At 45.8% G+C, this 23,350-nt stretch overlaps 1 protein-coding gene across 6 annotated transcripts in view; it reads right to left on the bottom strand.

Annotated features, from left to right (window-relative positions):
* The window catches only part of TTLL11 (tubulin tyrosine ligase like 11), a 273,135-nt gene that overhangs the window by 36,988 nt on the left and 212,797 nt on the right, over positions 1–23,350 (bottom strand). For all 6 annotated transcript variants that reach the window (XR_012424416.1, XR_012424417.1, XM_005580892.5 and 3 more), the window contains 2 exons: positions 15,174–15,425; positions 4,785–4,891 (listed from right to left, as the gene is read on the bottom strand). Coding sequence is in view for 4 of the 6 variants with exons in the window: in XM_005580892.5 (XP_005580949.3) it covers positions 4,785–4,891; positions 15,174–15,425 (359 nt within the window). In the remaining 2 variants the exon portion in view is untranslated. The remainder of the gene's footprint in view (positions 1–4,784; positions 4,892–15,173; positions 15,426–23,350) is intronic.

Here is a 23,350-nt window from a genome sequence, read left to right as displayed (position 1 = left end):
AGAAGGAAGGTCTGGCTGGCTTCAGGAGAGGGGAAGATGCTTTAGCACTTTGACACAGCAGGCACTGGGTATGGGTGATGATCCAGTCCAACTGGGCATTCAGAGGAGGGGAGGGAGACTCTGGCAAAAAGACCACCTCTCCTCTGAGCCACGGTTCTCACACTCGGGACTCCCTGCTTTGAGGATGCAGGGCATCTTTTATTTTTGCATTCGTCTGCTCATCAAACACTCACTGGGCACTGGGCGAGATGCTTTGCATGTTCTAGGCCATGTGCTAAGCCCTCGAGGATGCAGAATGCACAGTGGGTGGCTTTTCTGGGTCACAGCATGCTACATGCCTTCTATGCATTCTCTCTTAACCCTCACAGCAACCCTCCTCTGTTGCTTCCCCCCATGATAGCTCTGGTCGCATACTATTGCAATTGTCAACTGTATGTCATATTCATTTGTGACTGAGAGACACTGGGTATAATGGAAAGGGCAGTAGACTCTGAAGTTAGACTGATTTTTATTCAAATACTAGGGTCCCCACTGTAACATTTTTTTTAGATGCAGGATCTCTGTCACCCAGGCTGGAGTGCAGTGGCACAATTGTAGCTCACTGCAGCCTTGAACTCTTGGGTGCAAGAAATCTTCCTGCCTCAGCTTCCCAAGTAGCTGGGACTATAGGCAAGTGCCGTCATGCCTGGTGAATTTTTAAGTTTTTTATAGAGATGGGGTCTTGCTATGTTGCCCAGGTTGGTCTTGAACTCCTAGCCTCAAGTAGTCCTCCCATCTCAGCCTCCTAAAGTGCTGGGATTACAGACATGAGTCACTGCTACTGGCCCCCACTGTAATACCTGACATGTCTGTATAATTTCACCTCTTTCAGGCTCAGGTTTTTCATCTGTTGAATGGGAATAACAACGCTTATCCCACAGGATGGTGCGAGAAGGAAATGAGGTAATTCATAGCAAGCATTTTTTATTTCTGTCCCATATAAATGTTCAGTAAATGGTCTCTTTTTTTCCTTAAGAGGCTAGGATCTGTACATAATTTATCTTTATATCCCTGCAGGGCACAATGCCTGGTAGCATGTTCAGTAGCTGTTAGTTGAGTGGATGAATGAATGAATGAGTACGTGTTCCTTGAGTATGAGAACCCAGGCTCTATCATTCTTCACAGGCTTCTTTCTTTTCAGCCCCCAGCAGCTGTGGGATGGGGAAAGCCATCTCCCTCAGCACGGCACCCACACCTCCAGCCAGTACCTAACTGGATCTGAGGTTCTCAAACCCCTCGGCTCCACACCATGGAGGGAAGAAAAGAAGACCCTCTGGCCTTTCTGCTGACACTTGGCAAAAGGAAGAACAACCACTCAACCACAGACTTCTCCTTTTGCTACTCAGTAGCTTCCTGAATGGTCCTAAGAAGTTGGCTGTCTCCAGATGCCCCTCTCCTCGAGAATGAGGGGCTTGGACCAGCCTTGAGAAGGAGGCAAGAACTGGGCCCTGGCTGGCACCAGCAGTGGCTACTGAGACCATGGGCACAGAAGGCTTCCCATGCATGGCTTTCATGCCCAGGCCCACTTTCTAGACCCCCAGGCCCTGTTATTTCCTTCCAGGAGTGATGAAAACTCAGAGGATGGAGGAAAGGGAGACAAGAGGTTGGACAGGCACCCTCTCTGCTCCAGTTCTGTCCTCCCAGCAGGCCCTGTGAGTTGACTTTTATCCTCCTGCTGCTGCCGTCCCCTCTGACTCCTGCCTCACGAGCCCCAACCCTCTGTATTACTTAAGTGAACAAGCACTGCTTGTGTAGCCCTGGATGGGGGAAGAGCACCCTGGGCGAGGAGGTAGGAGGCCTGAGTTCAAATCTTGCCTTCCTTTGCTACTCCCTGGCTGTGGGAGTTTAGACAAGTCACTTTTGCTCTTGGAACCTTAGGGTGCACATCTGTAAAAGGGGATGCTGTTGCCCAACTTGAAGGCCTGGCAAGAATTTGCAGTGATATATGCACAAATGAAGTAATCTCAAAACTGCTGTTACTACTGGTGATGACTACTCCACCTAGTCAGGGGCTGAGAGGTCTGGCGAAAGGCCTGGGAGATCCCAACCCTGAATTTGCTTATCAGTATGTGCTAAAAATAAGAATTTTTCTCATTTCCATAGCTTGGTCAGCAGAATACAGAGACCCAGGCAGACCCCAGAAAACCTCACCGGAGCTTGAATTGCGGACAGCCCCTGTGGATTCCGCTTACCGGGAGCAATTTAAGAGGCAAACAAAACATGAAAAACTACTCAGAATTAACAATGGGCCAGATGGTAATGCTAGTTTGCAGCAACAAAACATGATAAATAGCTTCCTGCTGCTACTCCTGATCAATTTCAATATTTAATAATTCCACTGCCACCCCCACCCCCTCATCTGGCCCCCTCCGTGGGATCCTGGATGACTCCCCACATTCAGCTCACAGAGCAAACGCTTCTTTGCTTTCTGAAGGTGTCAGCAGAAAGTGCCGCCGCTCGATTGTCACATGAGCACTCTCAGTCCTCGGAATGATAATTAATCTGCCTACTTCTCTTGAAGACGCTCCATCTCACGCCTCTCCTGGTTGCCAGGGAGGGCTGGAAGGGAGCTGCCAACTGCAGAGATGCGAGAGAGGCACTCACCTTGTTGATTCAATGACTGCTGCTATTTCCTGGGTTTTGCTTTTGACTTAAAGAAAAGGGAGCTGTAGGGAGCTTGGTGGTCATCTCACTCTAGGACAGTTAGTAGGAGAAGGCAACCCGAAAGAGGCTCGGGTGGATTGGTGTTTGAACCTTATCCACTAGCCATGCTTCTCTGGGCCTCAGTTTCCTCCTCTGCACAATGGAGATAATCATATCTACCTCTAGGAGAATTCTAGCCGGTGCTGCACATGTAAAGTGCCTGTGGAGTGCTTGGCATATAAGAATTGGCCAAGAACTGGCAGCCGGGAGCATCATTACTAAACATGAAGCCAAGCGGCAAGTGATGCCTGAGCACCGGTGCCCTGCAGGAAGGACGGGCTGCGCCTCTGTGGTTGGGAAGTTTCTGGCCCACATGGGTGTAGGGCAGGACTGCCTAGGGGTGCAGCAGCTGCCAGGCAGACGGCCCCCAGGATTCTCCCCAAGGGGTGTCCAGTAATAAGATAAACTGGCTTGCACCAGTCCTTATCAGCAAGGACTCCAAAGACCTCAGAGCAACCCTGGAGAGCAGGGATTTTTGGTGCCATTTTACAGATGAGGAACTGGAGATGAGGAGTTGGAATGACTTTTCATGCTGACAAGGGCAGGAAATGGCATAATCAATTCTAATCTGGATCTCCCAACCTGACTTCAGGTCCTCTCCGCAGACTCACAGGAGCAAGCTGCCCCACTCCTCACGACCCGGTGCCTCCCTTCTGTGCGTCCCTTTTGGAGGGAGGCAGCCAGAAGAGGGGGTGGCGTGGGTGCCGGGGTGCTGTGGGCTCACAGGTCCTGTGTGATCTCTGTCACCTGAGCTGCAGTTTACTTGTCTGTGAAATGAGACTCATAACGCCTACTGCACTGGTTCACCAGGGCATTTAATGAGGAAATATGCATGAAAGGACCTTGAAGTTTTGTGACGAGCTGTAGAAATATCAGTTATGGTTATTATAATTTTTTTAGAAAAACACCCTCTGGACTGGGCGCAGTGGCTCACGCCTGTAATCTCAGCACTTTGGGAGGCCAAGGCAGGTGGATCACTTGAGCTCAGGAGTTCGAGACCAGCCTGGCCAACACGGTGAAACCCCGTCTCTACTACAAAAAATACAAAATTAGCCGGGTGTGGTGACTCGCACCTGTAATCCCAGATACTTGGGAGGCTGAGGCAGGATAATTGCTTGAACCTGGGAGCCGGAGGTTGCAGTGAGTTGAGATCATGCCACTCCAGCCTGGGCAACAGAGTGAGACTTCGTCTCAAAAACAAAGAAACAAAAAAACAAAAAACAAAAGAGAGAGAGAAAGAGAGAAACACCCTCTGTGAGGAAAAAGATAGGAAACTCATCCACCTGAAGGTGGGTTCTTCTCACAGAACCCTTCACCACAGAACCTAGATGATCAAGATCAAAATTTCTTGTGTGGTATTCAAGGCTTTGACAGCTCCCCTAACCCCATCTCTACCCCTTCTCACATCCCTTTTTGCTCTAGCCCATCTGGGCTACTTGATACGATCTAAGCTCAACAGCCTCTCCTGTGTCCATGCCAAGGCCAGGCAATAGCCCTGCCAGAGTGTCTGTCCCAGCCCTGTTCACCAGCTGATCCCATACACCTTTCTCCTGAAGTCTTCCTTGGCCCTCCCTGGATGAGGAGCTCCTCCGCTGGGTTCCCGGATAGCTTCTTTGAGCTTCTCTCCCCCACAGCCAGGCATCCTACTACCCAGCATCATTTTCTCATCTGCCTCCCAATGCTACAGTGAATTCTTTCAGGACAAGAACCAAGCACTATATCTTCCAGCCCACCCAAGGCTGGGCCCAGCACATGCTCAGGAAATGTGTGTGAGGGGTGAACAAATGAATGAATAACTGAGTGTTCCCAGTATGGATGGAATCTGAGCCTTAAGCAAAGGCAAAGAATGCTAACGGTGGCATGAGAATTTGGTGGCAGACAATGCTCCAGGATTTAAATTCAGCTCAATCCCTGGATGATGTCTAGATCTGATGGCATCATCTTCTTCCCCCATCTGAACCTTTGACAAGAAGGAACAGAAAATATACCACCCACGCCTGTCAGGACCCCCACAGGCCATGGCAGAGGCATTTATCAGGTACCTGAGTCCCGCTGATCCAGGGTCATGGAGTTCCACCTCCGTGTGATGTCAATGTAGAGGATGTCCACGGCGGCCATGGACAGGCTGCTGCTGCTGAGTTTGCAGTTCCTGCCAACAATGGGAAGTGACATGTCACTGCCAGCCTGAAACCTGTCCAGTATATCTTTCCTCCACTCCTGTTAGGGACTGAATGTTTGTGCTCCCCAAATCCATAGGCAGTGCAGTGCCTACTGCACTGGTTCACCAGGGCATTTAATGAGGAAATATGCATGAAAGGACCTTGAAGTTTTGTGATGAGCTGTAGAAATATCAGTTATGGCTATTATAATTTTTTTAGAAAAACACCCTCTGGACTGCGCGCAGTGGCTCACGCCTGTAATCTCAGCACTTTGGGAGGCCAAGGCAGGCGGATCACTTGAGCTCAGGAGTTCGAGACCAGCCTGGCCAACATGGTGAAACCCCGTCTCTACTACAAAAAATACAAAATTAGCAAATCCTAATACCTCCAAGGTGATGGTATTAGGAGGTGGGGCCTCTGACAGGTGATTAGGTCGTGAGGGTGGAGCCCTTGAGAAAGGGAATAGTGTCTTCTAGGAAGAGACACTAGAGAGCTTGCCTCCTCTCTACTCTCCACCATGTGAACATAGAAGAAGGCGGCTGTCTACAAACCAGGAAGTGGGTCCTCACCAGACACTGGATCTACCAGCACCTTGATCTTGGTCTTCCCAGCCCAGAAGCATGAGAGATAAATGTTTGCTGTTTAAGCCACCCAGACTGTGGCATTTTTGTTCTAGCAGCCTGAACTAACTGACATTGTCTTTGTTTGGATGGTGCTGGAATATCCTCCCTAACCACAGCTGGAACTGCTGCAAGGTGACCAGCATGGAGCAGTAGAAGAGAAGGCATGATGTAAGCAAGTTAGATCCTTGGGTTCCTGTAAGTTCAGCCATTTGGTTAGTTAGAGGTCTAACGGGCTGGAAAGAGCGAGAACTTTAAGAAAGCAAGTCTTTTTTTTTTTTTTTTTTTTTTTTTGAGACAGAGTCTTGTTCTGTCGCCCAGGCTGGAGTACAGTAGTGTAATCTCAGCTCACTGTAACCTCTGCCTCCTGGGTTCAAGCAGTTCTCCCTACCTCTGTCTCCCGAGTAGCTGGAATTACAGGTGCCCACCACCACGCCCAGCTAATTTTTGTAGTTTTAGTAGAGACGGGTTTTTGCCATGTTGGCCAGGCTGGTCTCGAAGTCCTGACCTCAGGTGATCCGCCTGCCTCGGCCTCCCAAAATGCTGGTATTACAGGCGTGAACCACTGTGCCTGGCCAGGACAGCAAGTCTTGAGTTGTAGCCTGGCTCTGCCACTTGAAGGCTGCATGGCCCTGGTTAAAACATTTCACCTTCCTGAGTCTCGGTCTTTATTACAGTCATTGTGTGTCAGCCTGACCTTACACAGCAGTGTGGGTCCCTGTCTGCTCCAAAAGGGAATGAACTCCACATGTCAAGAAATGCCCCCATGCACGTGTCCTATCTCTCAGTCTCCAGAAAGAGGAAGGGAAGCTGGGCCCTTGGCGCTGCCCTCTCTTGCCAGTGTCCAGGTAGCTGACGGTGTCATGCTCAGATGACCCAGGGATGACAGCATGTCACCAGTACAGGCTGAAGCCATCACCACTGTCCAGAAGCAATTTCCCACTGGAAATGCTCACCAGCTGAGTCCCTGAGGACAAATCTACGGACAAGGGCTCAAGGCTTCTGTCCTTTACTCATCTTAATCTGCCACCTGAAGATTCTATATAAGCCCCTAATCAGCCACACTAAGCCCCAGATTTATAGAGCAGAACAGCACAGGCTGGGTCCTCGCTGCTCTGTGCGGGCTGACACAGCATTGCCGGGGAGGTTCCTCGTTCCTGACTTTAGGGGAGTCACCTGGAATTGACAGGAGGATTGTGGGGGGCGGCCCCTGAGCTTCGGATGCTCCACTTGTTTAGGTGCAGGGAGGCCACAGTAACCAGGTTTTCAGTCTGATGTCAGCACTGGTGCTCCCTGTCCACGCCGCAGCAGGGGTGTTTAGAATCCTCCTACTCCTCCCCAGCCTTTTTTTTTTTTTTTTGTATGGAAATATGGAGTGGAGGGTAGTCTGGTATGCTGAAAAGAGCATGATTTAGATTTAGGCATCAGACAGATTAGGATTCAAATCCTGACTGGAACCTTTTCTAGCTGTGTGGCTGTGGGGAATTTACTTAAACCTTCCGTGCTTTTATTTCTTGGGCTCTAAAATGAAGGTAATAATACCTGCCCACATGGTTGTGAGTACATGCCAAGAACCCAGCATGGTGCCTGTCACCTGGTAGGCCCACAGCAATTGTGAGCTCCCTTCCCCAACTCTCTCCCCCTTTTCCCTTTTCTTCTTCTAGATCTAGAGTCATCTCATCCCAGAGGCTGCCTGGAGCCAAGTGAGTGACCCTGCCCATTGTGGAGAAATGGAGCGCACCAGTCTGAATGTCTGTGTACAAGGCTTGGGCTCTCTGTTCAAACTGGAAGCAGCCCTTGGCTTGTCCAGGTGCACCCCTGCCTTGGACAGGATTTTGCTGGGAGGCTTGTCCCAAGGCAGGCTGGATTTGTCCAGGGAATCCTGAAAGCTAGGCCTCCGCGCCAGCTGTCAGGTTGGCTGAACTACATTCAATGCTGCTTTCAACTTTTCAAACGAATCCACATCCACTGCCTCAGCTAATGATGAAGTGGCTCTTTGATTTCCCATTTGTCATTATCCCTTGTGTGAACAGCTCTGTTAGGGACTGGACAGGGGAGGGGTTGATTGGCAAGCAGGGTTGGGCATCAGAGTCCCCTCTCCAAACCCAAGCACACCCCTAATGACGGTGGCTGGGCGTGTGCCCCGCATGGTGCCCAGACAAGCCTGGTGCTCCTTGTATGCCAGCACACTTTCTTGCCCCCTTCCTCCCTCCTCCCTTCCTTTCTTCCCGCCTATATTTCCCAGGCCATCAATGCACACCCTGCTTCCTCCTGGGCTCCTGCTCTGTATTTCAATCCCAAGTCACGGTGGCAGACTTCAAAGCACATCAGCACACAGTTATTGAGCCCCAGTAACCACATGTCAATGGACGCAGAGGTTTTCACATCACTTGTCACCAAGACGGCTATTTACTGGGTTCTGTGGGGGACGATGATCCAGTCTCTCCCAGGGTATTCTAACAGCCTGCATTGCTAATTTACAAAGCTTCATTAGGAACAGCCACAGTGTCCTCTAATTATCATATCAGTGTCCTCTGGGCTACCTGCTCTTCCACAAGACAGGAGCGCTGCCTGGCTTGCTCTGTGGGTTAATGGAGTATTAAAAGGGAAACCACACTCACCAGTGGTATATAGTTTTTTTTTTTTTTTCTGACAGGTAGAAAATAGAAGTGTCAAACCTCTAGCAGGAGCCGTAATTTAAAACAGAAATTCTCCGTTTATTCCCTTTCCAAGGTAACTCTTCCTCCCTAGTGATGCCTGCGAATACAGTTGATTGCAACATCTGCTACTGGGACAGAGGAGGGATCCATGCTGGCTGCGGTAGGCAGGAAATGCAAATGCCTTAAAAGAATCTTGATTCTGTAGGCATTTCTTGGGCACCATCTGTATGCTAGGGCTTTTCTTGCTCATTAGCTGTCTGGATTTTAACCATTCTTTGAGGGTGGTATTCCTAGTACCATTTCAATGAAGCATATGCTGAGGCTCAAGAGATGGGACATGACTTGCCCAAGGTCACACAGCTGGAATTCACATCTAGCCCTTCCTTGGAAGATAAGAGTAGTGGGCTTGGGAGCTGTGGGGAGGTGGCCCAGTCCAGGGCTGCAGGAGGGATTCAGGAATCAAGAAACCAGGTCTCAGGCCAGGGACCAGTAGGTTGGAGTCTCTAAAGCACTCCTGTTGGAAGCTTTGGGATATGGGGCTGGGGCTAAGACAACCAGGGTGCTTGGATTTGCCCTGTGGTTACCAAACATTCTCAACAAACTCAAACAGGAAATGAATGACTCCAACGGTCAAGATATCAAGACTTTGGAATGAATTTTTCATCCATCTATCTACTCAATGAAAATTTATTTGTGCCCTCTCTGTGTAGGCAGTATTCTGGGCTTGGACAGCAAGGAAGAGCTGAATGGGCCTTGGATACCGCTCTCAGAGACTGTACGTGATCTTAGAGTCTGCAGTAAAAATGTGGCTCTTAATCATTGAGAACAGTTTTCCCTTATGCCTGGGGATGCAGTTCCTCAAATGACTAATGAGTGGAAGGATAAATTCTTCAGTGGAAGAAAAGTCCGAGAAATAGGGTATCATGAGAAGCCAGAAAAGTTTCTAGGAAAGGATAGGTTAAAAGTGTGCATGGAAAAGATGAGCTTTGGAGTCAAATACACACGAGTTTGAATCTTGGCTTTGTTGTGTAACCTTGTGCAAGTCATGGAAGCTCTCTGCATCTACATTAGCAAATTTCAATTTGTACAGTGAGAAAAAGACTGTTCACCATACAAGGATCTTTTAAGGACTAGCTCAGTGCCTGGCATGCATGGGGAAGTGGCAAATGGCAGTTCGCATCCTTCCTCTCTGATGTAGAACCAGTTTGAAGAAATTGTGTGTGTGTGTGTGTGTGTGTGTGTTTCCCCAGAATCAAAGGAATTTGGGCACATATGATGGGAAAGAATCACAAATCATTTAAGTTCATTAGGAGTCCAAATATAGAAAGATTTGAAACGATCATTCTCATTTCCTCTTAACAACTACTGACATCTCATGGGAAATTTAGGAACCAACTTTTTCCACTCCATAAAATCCTATTTATAGAATTTCTTTTGTGTTCATCCTTCTCTGTGCAGAAAAGAAGTTTTGTTGTTGTTGTTTTTTTTTCTGGAGAGGATTCTATAATGTGAAAGTTAACAAATGATCAATATTTATTTTTTAAAAACCACACTACCTAAACATCTAGGGGGGCAAGAAGACAACTCCAGTTTAAAAGGTATGGCTTTGAAAGGCCATTGATATCCAAGGCGTGCAATACGGCTGGAAAAGGATGGTCACAGAAGCAGGGGAGATTAGCAAAGTCACTGAGGAGTTAATGACAGAGGGGGAAGCAAGGCGCCTTACGCTCCTATTCTAGAACATTCTAACACACCATGTTGCCTCTGAGAGAATAAAGTCCCCCACAGCTATCCATTATGAAGCATGTTAATATAATCTTATGATAAAAGGGAGTGGAAGGGGAAAGGGGAAAGGAAGAAAAACCTAGAAGGAGGCCCAGGATCAGAAGCCACCCAGTGGGAGAACCTCACATGAAGCAAATGCTTGCGGTACAGAGAAGCTGCTGCATTTCCTAGAAATAAACCTGGTTTTGGCAAACTGCTTAATTTCTGGGCTGCCATCATGAAAAATGCAGCATATGCAAATTGATGTCCAAGTCTGATGTGGGACACACTTGTAAAAATTTTCATTTGTGAATTACATAGATGCCCCCCAAATCAGTAATCCAATGGAAGAAGAATGACAAAAATGCATCTTCCTCCAAGATAGCCATCAAGCTGAAAAATCAATCAGATACTGTCTATTTCTTGGGGAAAAGGTGGCTTCACACCCCAGCAATTATTATAAAATAAAATGTTAAAAAAGAAAGAAGAAAAGAGGCACTTAATTCATGGTAATGTGTGCTACTATTATGTGCCTCCTGAGGAAGTGACATGAAAAGCCGGTTAGAGAGAGTTAAGTCTAGACGAGAGAAGAACAGTTCATTATTTCTCATTTCTTGGTGAAAAAGAAAAATAGAATATGGCCAGACTGGCATTAGCATAATTCACTCCGAAAACTGCTGATCTATGCAGCACATTATGAGAGATGGACACTGGAAATAAATTCAATCGGAGTGTTTATTATTTTCTTCCCTCTAGTTCTCTTCAAGGAGCTTGGAGAGAGAGAGTGGGTAGAACAGATGAAAAGCAAGTTCAACTTCTGCCATTTGCGTGGGAGTGCTGAGAGGAGTGTATCTCGCCAGCGAATATGTCTTTTTCAAAGTGCTCCTGAGAAGGGCACTTGGTTTGATTTAACATATGGCATAAATATTATTAATTCATAATGAAGCAAAATTTAAACCAAAGTGGAACAGAGAGAGAGAAGGGTTGTTAGCAAGAGAAAATTCATGCTGTTAAATTTAGCCGGCAAGACTGAACATACTCAGAGAAATCTAAAGGCAGAGAATCTCATCTTTTATGATTAGGTTGCTGTTAGGATTTTCTGGTACAATTGAAAAAGAAAAATCCGGCCAGGTGCATGGCTCACGCCTGTAATCCCAGCACTTTGGGAGGCTGAGGCGGGTGGATCACCTGAGGTCGGGAGTTCAAGACCAGCCTGACCAATATGGTGAAACCCCATCTCTACTAAAAACACAAAAATTAGCCAGGTATGGTGGTGCACGCCTGTAGTCCCAGCTACTCAGGAGGCTGAGACGGGAGAATTACTTGAACCTGGGAAGTGGAGGATGCAGTGAGCCGAGATTGCATCGCCGCACTGCAGCCTGGGCAACAGAGCAAGACTCTGTCTCAAAAAAAAAAAAAAAAAAAAAGAAAGAAAGAAAGAAAAAGAAAAACCAAGAAAAACTTATTAATGGTTGTGCAATGCTTTCTCCATTTCTTCCTGCATTCTTAATTACTACAGACATTTGTTGGGAAGGGAGGGAGGAGGGAGAGGAGCTCAGTCTGAGTCCCTGAGCACTGGCTGCCTGGTCCCCACTTGAAGAAGTGGTTCTCAGTGTCACGGTCACCATGGCTCCCTAATGAGCTTGGCCACTGATTGGGAATGATAGTTGCAGGACCTAATAGTCTCTAATGTGGCAAAACCTGGGTTTTCATGCAAATGCCCTTAATTGTGGAGAGCAAAAGGGTGAAAAGTCATAAAGCCTATCACGTAGAGACAGATTTGTGGCTATATTTTTTATCTCACCTGGTTCCAACCTGAGAGCATTTTAGGAATCTTCTTGGTTAGAACCATTCTCAATTCTGCTTTCTTTTCAAGAGGCATAGCAGTCCTCTTAATAGGCACCTCCTTCCTCTCATACCAGAGGTCACCCACTGATGGTATCTATGGGCAGTCATGCTTTCACTGAATCCAGTATTTAAAATTATTTGTCAAATTGCCAACATTTGTAGATGTGTATTGAGATTTTATGTAGATATTTAGGATTGAAAAATAAAAAGCTCTGGTGATATGAGCCCAGCAGCAGCCTTCCTTTAGATATGGGATGTGCTCTCCAGCTTGCCACAGCCTGCCCTCCCGCCCCGACCTTGTCTACCCAGCCCTCTGTGATAGTTGATGCTTCCTGCCGAACCTGTAGGCAAGTGAGATGGTGATTCTTACCATAAGCAATTTTTCAAATCTCCTCCTCTCTCTTCTGTTTGAGTAGGACTTTATTAGGAGTAAAAAGGAAGCATTTCCGTTTCTACCAGCAATTTAGCCTAGATGATAAACCTAACTTCTAAATTTGGGCTATACATGCCATCCATTCTCAGGCTCTCCCTGCTGCCTGGAAAAATCCTGCCTCTAGCAGTCCAAACCCTGCCTCCTTTTGGGAGCCTGCCTTGATTCCACCAGGTAGAGGAAGCCTCCTCCATTCTGTGCTTGTAGCACTCTGAATGCCACCCTGCGGGGGAGTCCATGAGCCACCGCCCCATGACTCTGCCAAAACATTGCCTTTAATGACGTGTTCATTGCATGCTATTAGACTGACAGTCCTTTGAGGGCAGGCAGGGTCCCATTATTTGCCTTTGAACGTCCCATGGCTACCAGGTGCTCAGTAACAGTTGTTAGGTTAAACCAGACATAATCCTTTATAGCATAATGTTGAGCTAGAACAGATCTCACAGGACCAGGGTTCCGTGCAACTCCCAAGATATCATCCACACGAAGCCAAGCCATTCCTTCATGCTCTCTGATCTTGAACTGAGTTTTCTGTGTGATGGTGTAAAGGCTGGGGAGGGCCAAGAAAGCTTCTGCCGTTGCTCCAAAGATCTGTGCCCACAGACATCTTATGCTGAGAGAAGCACCCCAGCTTGCTCAATCTCATCATTCTCCGGGGCCCCAAATACTTCCACAGTGCCCATAAGTGCACTCATGACCTGGGGCCTCTGTCACTAAGCTGTTTCCTTATGTTACAAGGTCCAGGAATCACAAAGGGGCAGAGCCTGCCTACCTATCTGTTCTCTTTCTTCTCTTTTTCACTATAATGGGATAGCACTATGCACAGTTAGAATAATTGTATTTCCCAGCTTCCTATGCAGATGGTGGTAGCCAGTAAGATAGAAGTGGAAGTCACTGAATACAGCTTCCAGGAAAGCTTTTGAAGGGATCTAATTCATCTGTGGAGGCCTTTTTTCTTCCTCCCCTTCTTCCCCTTTCTGTCTGGAATTCAACCATGATGACTGGATTTTCAGCAGCCCTCTTGTGACCATAAGACAACCCTGAAGTGGAAGTACGCACTTAGGATGGATGAGCAAAAAGACAGAAAGTGGAACATGGATCATATTGTGGAGTCATTAACCAGCTCTAGAACCCCCACTGCAAAAGTTCCTGTTATATGAAAGAAAGTTACTATTTAAGCCATTTGTAGGTGGTTACCTATTACTGAAAGCCAAATGTAATTCCTAAATGAGTCCCAGAGTATCATGTCAGGCAGTCTTTTCAGTGCAAATAATAAGTGCCTATCGACTTTTTTGAAAATTCCCACTGCCTGATGGAAATAATAACCACAAGACTCCCACCAAACAAGCAGCTCCCATGAACTAGGCATCAGGCCAGCTGCTCTATGATATATTATCCCAACCTCACAACAATCCTGCAAGGCAGGGATGATTGTTCCCATTTTGCAGATGAGAGAACTGAGTGCAGAGAAGATAAGGAATTTGCCCAAAGCCACACAGCTATTAAGTAATGTGCTTGGCTCTGAAGCCAGACCCGTCTGATCCCAAAGCCTGTCCTCTTTCCACTGGGCTTCCCTCCCCCACCCGCCCTACCCCCTGAAACTAACACAAAGCCCTTCTCAAAGTCATCTTGCAAAAATACTACTTCAGGTGTACTGAAACGGCAAAATTCCTGCCAATACTTTTGTGTACCATCCTGTCAGGAATAGCAGAGGGCTAGAGTTAGAATTTATAAAACTTCTTTGGAGACATGCCTTTGACAAAAGTGGTTTCCCACTCAAAACTTCTAATTATTTTAGTGAAAAAAGCTGTGAAAAGTGTGACTTTGAGGTGCAAGACAAAAATATTAAAATCAGTGATGGGAAAAACAACAGCCATATTGAGTGCTCGCAGACATACTCCATGAGGTGTATAGGATACAATTACTTGCTAAGGAACATTTCCATATTGTCACCCATTCATATTTGTTAAAGGGATCTAGAGTTATTAGATTAACACATACTAAGTGGGAACCTTCTTTGATCGAGACTCTGTGTAGGACCATATATATATCTATATAAATTATATATAAATATACATATAATTTCACGGAATTCTTTTAACCTTGTAAGAAGAAACTGACATTTATTGATCACTTACCACTTGCTAGATGTTTCTATGCAATCTGAACTAATCTTACACACACTATTGTAGGGCACAGGCAGCTTTATCCTCATTTTACAGGATAGATGTATTGAGGTTTAGGGGTGCTCTTTGCCTTGCCTTAGGGTTACTTGCCCTAGAAGCTAGTAAATGCTGCTGTATTGCCCCAAAGTGTCCCCACAGGGTAGAGGGAGATTAATGTGTAATCTCAGGAAACCAAGTGGCAATTGCTTACTTTGCAGGCTGCAGCAAAGATATAATTTCTTTATCTCATGTTTTATCTTGAAAATTCATGCAAATTTTGCATTATGCTCTAAAATATAGCCGTGTTATTTTTATATTAGAACAAATGCATTAAAATATTTATCAGCTGAATTATTTAACTTTTCCCTCCTGAAACTGACACTTTGGAAAGATGTGCCTTGCTTCTCTGTTGTGGCTTCACGAACGCCAGGCACACAGCCATGCACCACTGGGAGAAGCCCGGTTTAAGAAGTGCAAGGTCTGCCTGACTCCAAGGGGCGATTATTAGTATGCGTTTTCAGGACTCAGCTCAAGGTAGGCACAGAGTTGTTTTTTAATCATGAACATAAGGTTGCAAATGCTGTCACATGCATCATATTCATTAATTCACTCAACAAATGAGAGTCTACCATGTACCAGCCACTAGGCTAATCTATGCTCAAATGGAGGACTGACCCAGCACCACAGATTCTCCCAAGTGCAGTCAGGGAGACCTGACCTGCCAGATGTGAGACTGGACTCCACCCGGCTCAAAGCCCAAGCCAGAGGAGGCTGTTCTCACTGACCTTATGAAGGTACGAAAGCCTGTTGGCCCCAACTTCATTGTCCCCTTGATGCCCAGGAACCGGATAAACAAATTTGCCATCCTGTCCACCAGGCGCAGGTAGTTGAACTGCTTTGCATACTTGGGGAACACCTGCTTGAGGCAAATGGAAGGCAGGTGGGCTTCGGGGTTGGTGTTGCAGTCTGGAGCACTGGTCAGCTCGCCGTCCAAAGCATCTTCCTTTCCAGCGAATGGTTTTTCAAGCTGCTGAGACCTGAAGCACACAAAGAATTAATGATATAACACTTTCCCTTGCAGTTTCTCCTTTACTTGAGATTTACAACCTCCTCAGGCGGCAGCATTATCAGTATTTTTATTTTACAGACAGCAAGACTAACCACAGAGAAGTGACCTGCCCAAGCTCACACAGCCAGCACATAGCAAAGCCAGAACGTGAAACCAAGGCAGAGCCAGGGCTAGAAATGTGTGCTTCCTCCTTCTACCATCCTGGTTTCCCAGTATGAAAACCTTCCTTTACTGTACTCGTGATTCAAGAGAATACTTTATTATGTAGCAGTCTAGGTTTGATTTCAAACTCTTACTTATGGGTAGTAATTGAATAATTAAGAAATATAAAAATCTCATCGAGGACTGGCAAGAAGCCAGAACACAGTTCAACGAACAATTTGCAAAGATGCATCAGCTACCGAATTCTAGGAATAGAAACAATTATATTTCTGGCTTAACTGTTTTTTAAAATTTGGAATTCATACAAAAAATGATTATAGTGTAGTGATTCCTTAGTCTGGATAGTTTATTCAGAAATTATTTTGATGTTCAAGAAAACTAGCAGCTAATAACTCTTAAATATCCACCTCTAGCTCAGAATGTTCTTCTCATCTTAGACCTACATATTATTCCCCCTCGCCCCAAATCTACATTCCCCATCTCCTTGAATGTCACAACCATCTGCCAGTTACCCAACAGGAAAGCACAGAATAAACGCCGACTCCTCCTCGGCTAGTTCTGCCTCCTTAGTCCTGAAGCCAACCCCTGCTGCTCTGCCCCTGCCTGGACTGTAGAAAAGGCCCTCCTGCCTCTGGCCTTGCCCATCCATAGATCCATCCTCCAAACTGGCACCTAAGTCACCTCTTTTTAGGCCACCCTGGCTGAGTCACTCACTTGCTAAAACCACTGAGGACTCCCGAGTCTGTACTGCTCTTTCTGGCACTTGAGGCCCTTCCCGAGCTCTTCTTGGGCTTCCTCATTTCCAATCTTCCCCCCAGCCAGGCACACTGTTCCAGCCCAAGCCTTGTGCACTGCTCCTCCCAATGTGCCACTCATTGGCCTGCCCTGGAACCAGAGACTCCATGCTCCCTGGACACCCAGTTCCCTTCCACACTCAAGGGCCCTCTCTGCAACTGCACCTCAGTTCCCACTCCTGCGTCCTATCCTGTTGGGATCTGGGGCCAGGTGTAAACCCTCTGCCACCTGCTGTGTTCATTCCTGAGACAGAACCTTGAGCATGTTATACATGGCCAGTAAATGCTTCCTGGTTGACTAACTGATCCAGGAAAATTAGGGTGGCATCTCGTGGTACTGAGACGTGGTGCTATTAATGGTACCAAGGCCTGTTCTCTACTCTTTATTAAATGACCTCATGCCCAGTGCTTTCATTTCCAAGCAAGCATACCATCAGTGCTCAGGTTGGGCCATCTGGGTGTCTTTGTGCCTGCTTTCCTCTGGCCCTGGCTGCCTGGCACACTTCTGTTCCACTTTCAAAACCAGCTGAGATGGCTTCTTGACCACACGGGTCCCTCTCTCTCATGCCTCACCCCCATTCCTTGGACGTGCTTCCTTGTTTGCTTTGTTATGCCTGCACTGCACTGGTTTACATGCCAGTCTCTCTCACCATTTTGTGAGCTCACTGAACGCCTACATCTGTTTCATATAGAAATGTCACTCCTATTTCTATAGGACCTGAAACATACTTGGTGTTTGAGAAAGTCTCATTGAATCTGTTGAACTGAAAAAGTTTGCAACATAAGCCTCAAAATATTAAGGTTACAATGTTTTGTAACTTGTAAGCACTTTTAAATTCAACAGCGAAACAACATGCTTGATAGCCCTACACAAACGGTCCTCCCTTCATCCCAGTTCAAGGAGCCAGCCTCTGGGAAAAACTCCCTTGTGTGACTAAAAAGCCCTGGAAGGCTTATTCCTGGTTTCTCCTTAGTGGGTCTTGATGCTGGTCTCAAAGCAAGGACAGGCAGAGGGCAGAAGCAGAAAAGCACGAGGGAAAAATCTCTTTAAATCTCTTTTCAACTTCAACAGTGTGGAGGGTTTTAAGGAACGAAATGCTCCGTCCCACAAAGAGGAGAGTCCTGACTCTTTGGGAGAGGCAAATGTGCCCAAAGGACTGCAATTTTCCTCCAGCTAAAATGATTTTGTCATCATCACCTTGAACTTAAGACAGTAAATATCAGGTGGTTGCTTTTCAGATGAAATGAAACGTTTTCCCATTAAGGTTATAGGAAGAAAGATGAGAAAAAAGGCGACACTCTTATCGGAAATTAGCCCTTAAATTACTGGGTAAGTGGCAATCAATGACTTTATAAGCACTCAGTAAGTTTTTATTCAAGGAAAGATTTGGAAATGTACAGTTGGAATACACTCTATAACAATGAAAATAGCTCAAAGGACTCCTCAGTGGGCAGAACCGTCCACAGTCAGGCGGCCATCTGCTCTTCACTCCACTCTGTGCAGTTATGACAATGCCCCTGTTCCAGAAGAAGAAACTGAGGCTTGGTAAGGTGTTGCACCTGTATCGTCTAGCTGAACTGGAATTATAATTCAGTTCTAATAAGCCACTGATCCACTGCTGTTTCTATTTTACTACTGTAATTCTACTCTTTTTTTTTTTTTTTTTTTTTTTTGCTTCAAGCCATTCTCCTGCCTCAGCATCCCAAGTAGCTGGGATTACAGGTGTGTGCCAGCATGCCCAGCTAAATTTTTTTTTTTTTTTTTTTGAGATGGAGTCTTGCTCTGTCGCCCAGGCTGGAGTGCAGTGGCCGGATCTCAGCTCACTGCAAGCTCCACCTCCCGGGTTCACACCATTCTCTTGCCTCAGCCTCCCGAGTAGCTGGAACTACAGGCGCCCGCCACCTTGCCCGGCTAGTTTTTTGTATTTTTTAGTAGAGACGGGGTTTCACTGTGTTAGCCAGGATGGTCTCGATCTCCTGACCTCGTGATCCACCCGTCTCGGCCTCCCAAAGTGCTGGGATTACAGGCTTGAGCCACCGCGCCCGGTCAATTTTTTTTTAAATATTTTTAGTAGAGACGGGATTTCACCATGTTGGTCAGGCTGGTCTTGAACTCCTGACCCCAAGCAATCCACCTGCCTTGGCCTCAGCCTTCCAAAGTGGTGGGATTACAGGCATGAGCCACCATACTCAGTCCTTCTTCTTTTTCTTCTTTTTTTTTTTAGAGATAGGAGCTCACTCTGTCACCCAGGCTGGAGTGCAGTGGTACAACCACAGCTCACTGTAGCCTAGGCTGAGCCTAGGCACCCGGGCTCAAACAATCTTGCCTCAGCTTCCTGAGTAGCTAGAACTACAGGTGTGTACCACCATTAGCCTGGCTTTTTTTTTTTTTTTTTTTTTTTTTTTTTTTTTTTTTGAGACAGAGTCTTGCTCTGTCAACCAGGCTGGAGTATAGTGGCGTGATCTTGGCTCACTACTACTGCAACCTCTGCCTCCTGGGTTCAAGTGATTCTCTTGTCTCAGCCTTCTGATTAGCTGAGATTACAGGCGTGTGCCACCATGCCTGGCTAATTTTTGTATTTTCAGTAGAGATGGGGTTTTGCCATGTTGGCCAGGTTGGTCTCGAACTTCTGACCTCAAGTGATCCACCCGCCTCAGCCTCCCAAAGTGCTGGGATTACAGGTGTGAGCCACTGTGCCTGGCCAGTCTGGCTAATTTTTAAGTTTTTTTGTAGAGATAAGGTCTAACTACATTGACCAGGCTAGTCTTGAACTCCTGGCCTCAAGCAATCCTCCTGCCTTGGCTAGCCTCCCAATGTGCTGGGATTATAGGTGTGAGCCACTGCCTCTGACCCACTACCCCATTATTCAAATACACATCATAATTCACATTGCGGGTTACAAATCCTATGTGGAATTATTGATTTTTTATTTTAAAGAGTTTTTTTAAAGATTATAATTGTAAGTCATGCTCTTTGTAGACATTCTGAGAAATGTATAAAGGAATTAAAATCATTTGTAATTCTACAAATTTGAGATCAACACTATTAACATTTTGATTTCTTATCTATATTTATGAAGTTAGGATTGCATTACGTGTATTCCAAATCCTTCTTTTTATATCCTACATTGTAAGTATCTTCCCATGGTATTAAGTGTTTTCATGAGTGTAATTTCTCATGACATGAAATATTCTGTATTAATTAACCATTCCCCCTCAGTTAGAGATCTAGTGTCACATGGTCTGTCAATTGACTAAATAGAGTCAGTGATCAGTCCCCTGAGTGACGTACTCCCTCTCAGAAGCATAAAATCTTTTTTTTTTTTTTGAGACGGAGACTCGCACTGTCACCCAGGCTGGAGTGCAGTGGCATCATCTCGGCTCACTGCAACCTCTGCCTCCCAGGTTCAAGCGATTCTCCTTGCCTCAGCTTCCCAAGTAGCTGGGGACTACAGGTGCGTGCCACCCCGTCTAGCTAATTTTTTTTCTCTGTATTTTTAGTAGAGACGGGGTTTCACCTTGTTAGCAAGGAAGCATAAAATCTTATAGCTAGAAGTGGCTTTGGAGATCACTCCGTCCAACGATGTCATTTATTATTTTATCGTAGTATAATAATAAACATAAAGCTCACCATTTTAACCATTTTCAAGTGGACAATTCAGTGGTGTTTCAGGCATTCACATTGTTGTGTAACTGTCACCACTATCTAGTTCCAGAACATTTTTGAAATGATTCTAGAAAAGAAATTTAAACCCAGATAGATAAGGACATTAACACCAGCCAGTCATTTGATCAGCACATCATCCAGGATCGTAGGCTTAGCTGGGGTTGCCCTGGTGATGGGAACCCCACCACCTCTAGGACACCTCAGACTGGAAAGGTGTTCCCAGTGGTAACCAGCGAATGTCTTTCTCCAGGGTCCAATTCCTGCCGCCCATCCTGCCTCCAGAGCCTTGCAGAATGAGTCTGTTTTTTCTTCTTGCAATAGCCTTTCAAATTTCTTTCAAGGGTTGCTGTATTTAGTGGATGACCACCATTTCCCATCATTCCTGAATCGCAATTAATAACCTCATGATGAAAAGAGTCTTCAAAGCCAGAGATATCATTTTCATGGACTCAACCACAAATTCAGAGGGAAGTGGTTTTACTCAACTGGAAGAAGGCACTAAAGATATAGCTGATATGTAAGAGGAAATAAAACAATGAGAAATGGAATCTTTGCTGGAGATAATTCCAATTATCACATTGAGATCCAAGCCATCACAAATATGTAAGATCCTGTTTTTACTTAATAGCATTTTAATGGAAATGTCAAGCTTATGAAATAAAAGTGACTGGTAAAGAAAATATAAATCAAATTGACTAGTCCTTTGGGATAATAAAAAAAATGAATTTGGTATATCCTTGATTCATCAAAATAGGTCAAAGAGTTCTGGAATGTTTTATCTATTAGCATTTTTCAAATAAAATGGAATTCTTTTTCATTGAAACTTGTGAAAAACCACCTATCTCTATTTTGCCTGGAAAGTTAACTGTTAAAAATCACAATTTATCAAGGGCCTACTACATGTCAAATACTGCTCCAAGCAACTTACCTATATTATTTCATTTGTTTCTCATAACAATTCTACAGTGTAGGTGGAAACGATTCCCATTTTACAGATTGGGAAACAGGCCCAGAGAGGCTGAATACTTGCCCAAGCTCACCCAATCAGTAGTGAAATCAGGATTTATACTTGGGACTGTCTCACAACACACCCCACGCTTAGTTCACTATATAGCTTTTGTGATAATTTGATTTAAATCAAATCAGATACTTTTCTTCTTATGTATAAGCAGTATACCGTTCCAGAAATTAACAAAGCAGAGAAGTAGGTCTAGCAAGGTCAAATTCTAGTTGCCGAAAAGTTGCTTAATTTCCATCTCTAGTTAAGCATTCCTTCAATAATTTATTCATCCGTGAAACATGTTCCAAGCACTCACATGCCCAGAGGCCTCGGATATAAGAGTGAGGTGGACACAGTCCCTGTCACCCAGAAGCATGTGACCAAGTGAGGGAAGACAAGACCCATATATAAACAGTGACTTGGCAGTGTGATGATGAGCGAGCCAGCATGGGTCTAGGTCATACAGGACGCTGAATGTGAGAGAAAGGTGCTCGGACATAGTAGTGTAGGGAATGAGAAGAATGTGGTGGATTTTGAGGAAAGGAATGGCAAGATTAACATCGTGGTGCAGATGAATACATCTGTTAGCACTATGCATTCTGAATTAAGAGGGGAACGGTGGATGGTACTAGAAAGCTACTGGAACAGTCTAGGTCAACGATTCTGAAAATGCGGTCCCCAGCCCAGCAGCATCGGTGCCTCCTGATAACTTGTTAGAAATGCACATTCTTGGATCTCACCCAAGACCTATTGACTCAGAAACTCTGAGCGGGCTGGGCAATCTGTTTTAGCAAGCCCTGTGGGTGATTCTGATGCAGGCTAAAGTCTAAGAATCACTGGTCTAGGTGAAAGAAAATGAGACCTGAACTAGGGCAGTTGTAATGGGCATAGAGACAGGGAGCTTTAGACACGCAGATTTAGCAACTACTGCTTGAATATGTGGGACAAAAGGGGAGAGAACACCCTGGATCACGTTCCCAGGCAGCCCCGTGGCTTGGCAGGAGAGCCTTGTGGCAGTGGTGCCGCATGGCAAAGGGACATAAACAGGTCCCCTTCCCTGCTGTTTGGCCAAGGCGAGTCCCCTCAGTCACTAGCAGATTCCAAATGCACATGTATCATGTTGGCATTCCTGCAGAAAATGCTAACCATGCACCAAAGAAGTCCCTCAAATTAGCCCTGCAGCTAATTTAAAGAAGTGGAGGATGAAGTCACTAAAAATAAACTTTACTGTATAGCCCAGCTTTGTCGCTTGATAAATCCCTGCTACCACAGAAGCCCCATTTGCCTGACGGGTGATGCCAGGCGACTTGAAGGGAAGGTGACAGACTCTAAAACAGGTGAGGCGTGGGCTTCCACAGTGACAAGGAAAGGACTTAACGAGAGAGCTCTGTCTGCCATCCAAGTCCCTCTAAGACCTAGACCCATGCTGAGCCTATTCCCACCTGTTCCCCTTCACACAACGACCCTTCCTCCCCACAAACCGTGGCCAGACCACTTCCACCTCACTTGATGACTTTCCTCCGTAGCATATCATCAACAGTGACAAAACATCAAAACACAACGAAACACAATGGCAATGATATTAATTGCACATACTATGTGCCAGGAACTGCAATTTAAAAAAATTTAATCTTGATAAAATCCTACAAAGCAGGTGTTATTATTAATATGATCCCCATTTTACAGGTGAGGAAACCAAGGCACAAGGATACAAACCAATATGTTGTGAATCTGGGGCAGAAACCCAGACAGGCAGGCTCCAGCATCCTTGTTTCTAACCACTGCGTCATGCGGCCTCCATACACGAGGAGCTGTCAGGCATTGAGGACCTCGAGAGTCAGGCCGGTTATTTGTAACATCTCCTTTGACCCTAGCAAGAATCCTTTGAATTAGGTATTACAAATGGTCCCATTTCACTGATGAGAAAAGCGAGCTTCAGAGAGGTTAACCTACTTTCCTAAGGTGGCTCAGCTTTGACCTCAAAGCCCAGGCGCTTTCCACGCCATCATGCTCACTTGATGTAGTTACACAACTTCACCGATCTTATTTTCCCCTCCCTTGCAATGGAGAGAAGTCTTTGGCTTTATGGGGTGGTGTGAGGCTTAAGCAGGAGGATGGAGCCTACGCCTAGCACAAAACGGCCACATTGTTTAGGACTCAAAACAGGCTTTCCACAAAACATCAAGAAGAATCTGCTTGGGGGTCTTGTAACTGTCTTCAGTGTGACTTCTCGGGAGGGCACCAGTGCTCATCTGGCTGCTTCATTTTGT

Source organism: Macaca fascicularis, chromosome 15 (genome assembly GCF_037993035.2).
Source record: "Macaca fascicularis isolate 582-1 chromosome 15, T2T-MFA8v1.1".
Taxonomy (NCBI): domain Eukaryota; kingdom Metazoa; phylum Chordata; class Mammalia; order Primates; family Cercopithecidae; genus Macaca; species Macaca fascicularis.
The sequence above is the reverse complement of the archived record's forward strand: the minus strand, read 5'-3'. Positions and strand labels throughout refer to the sequence as shown.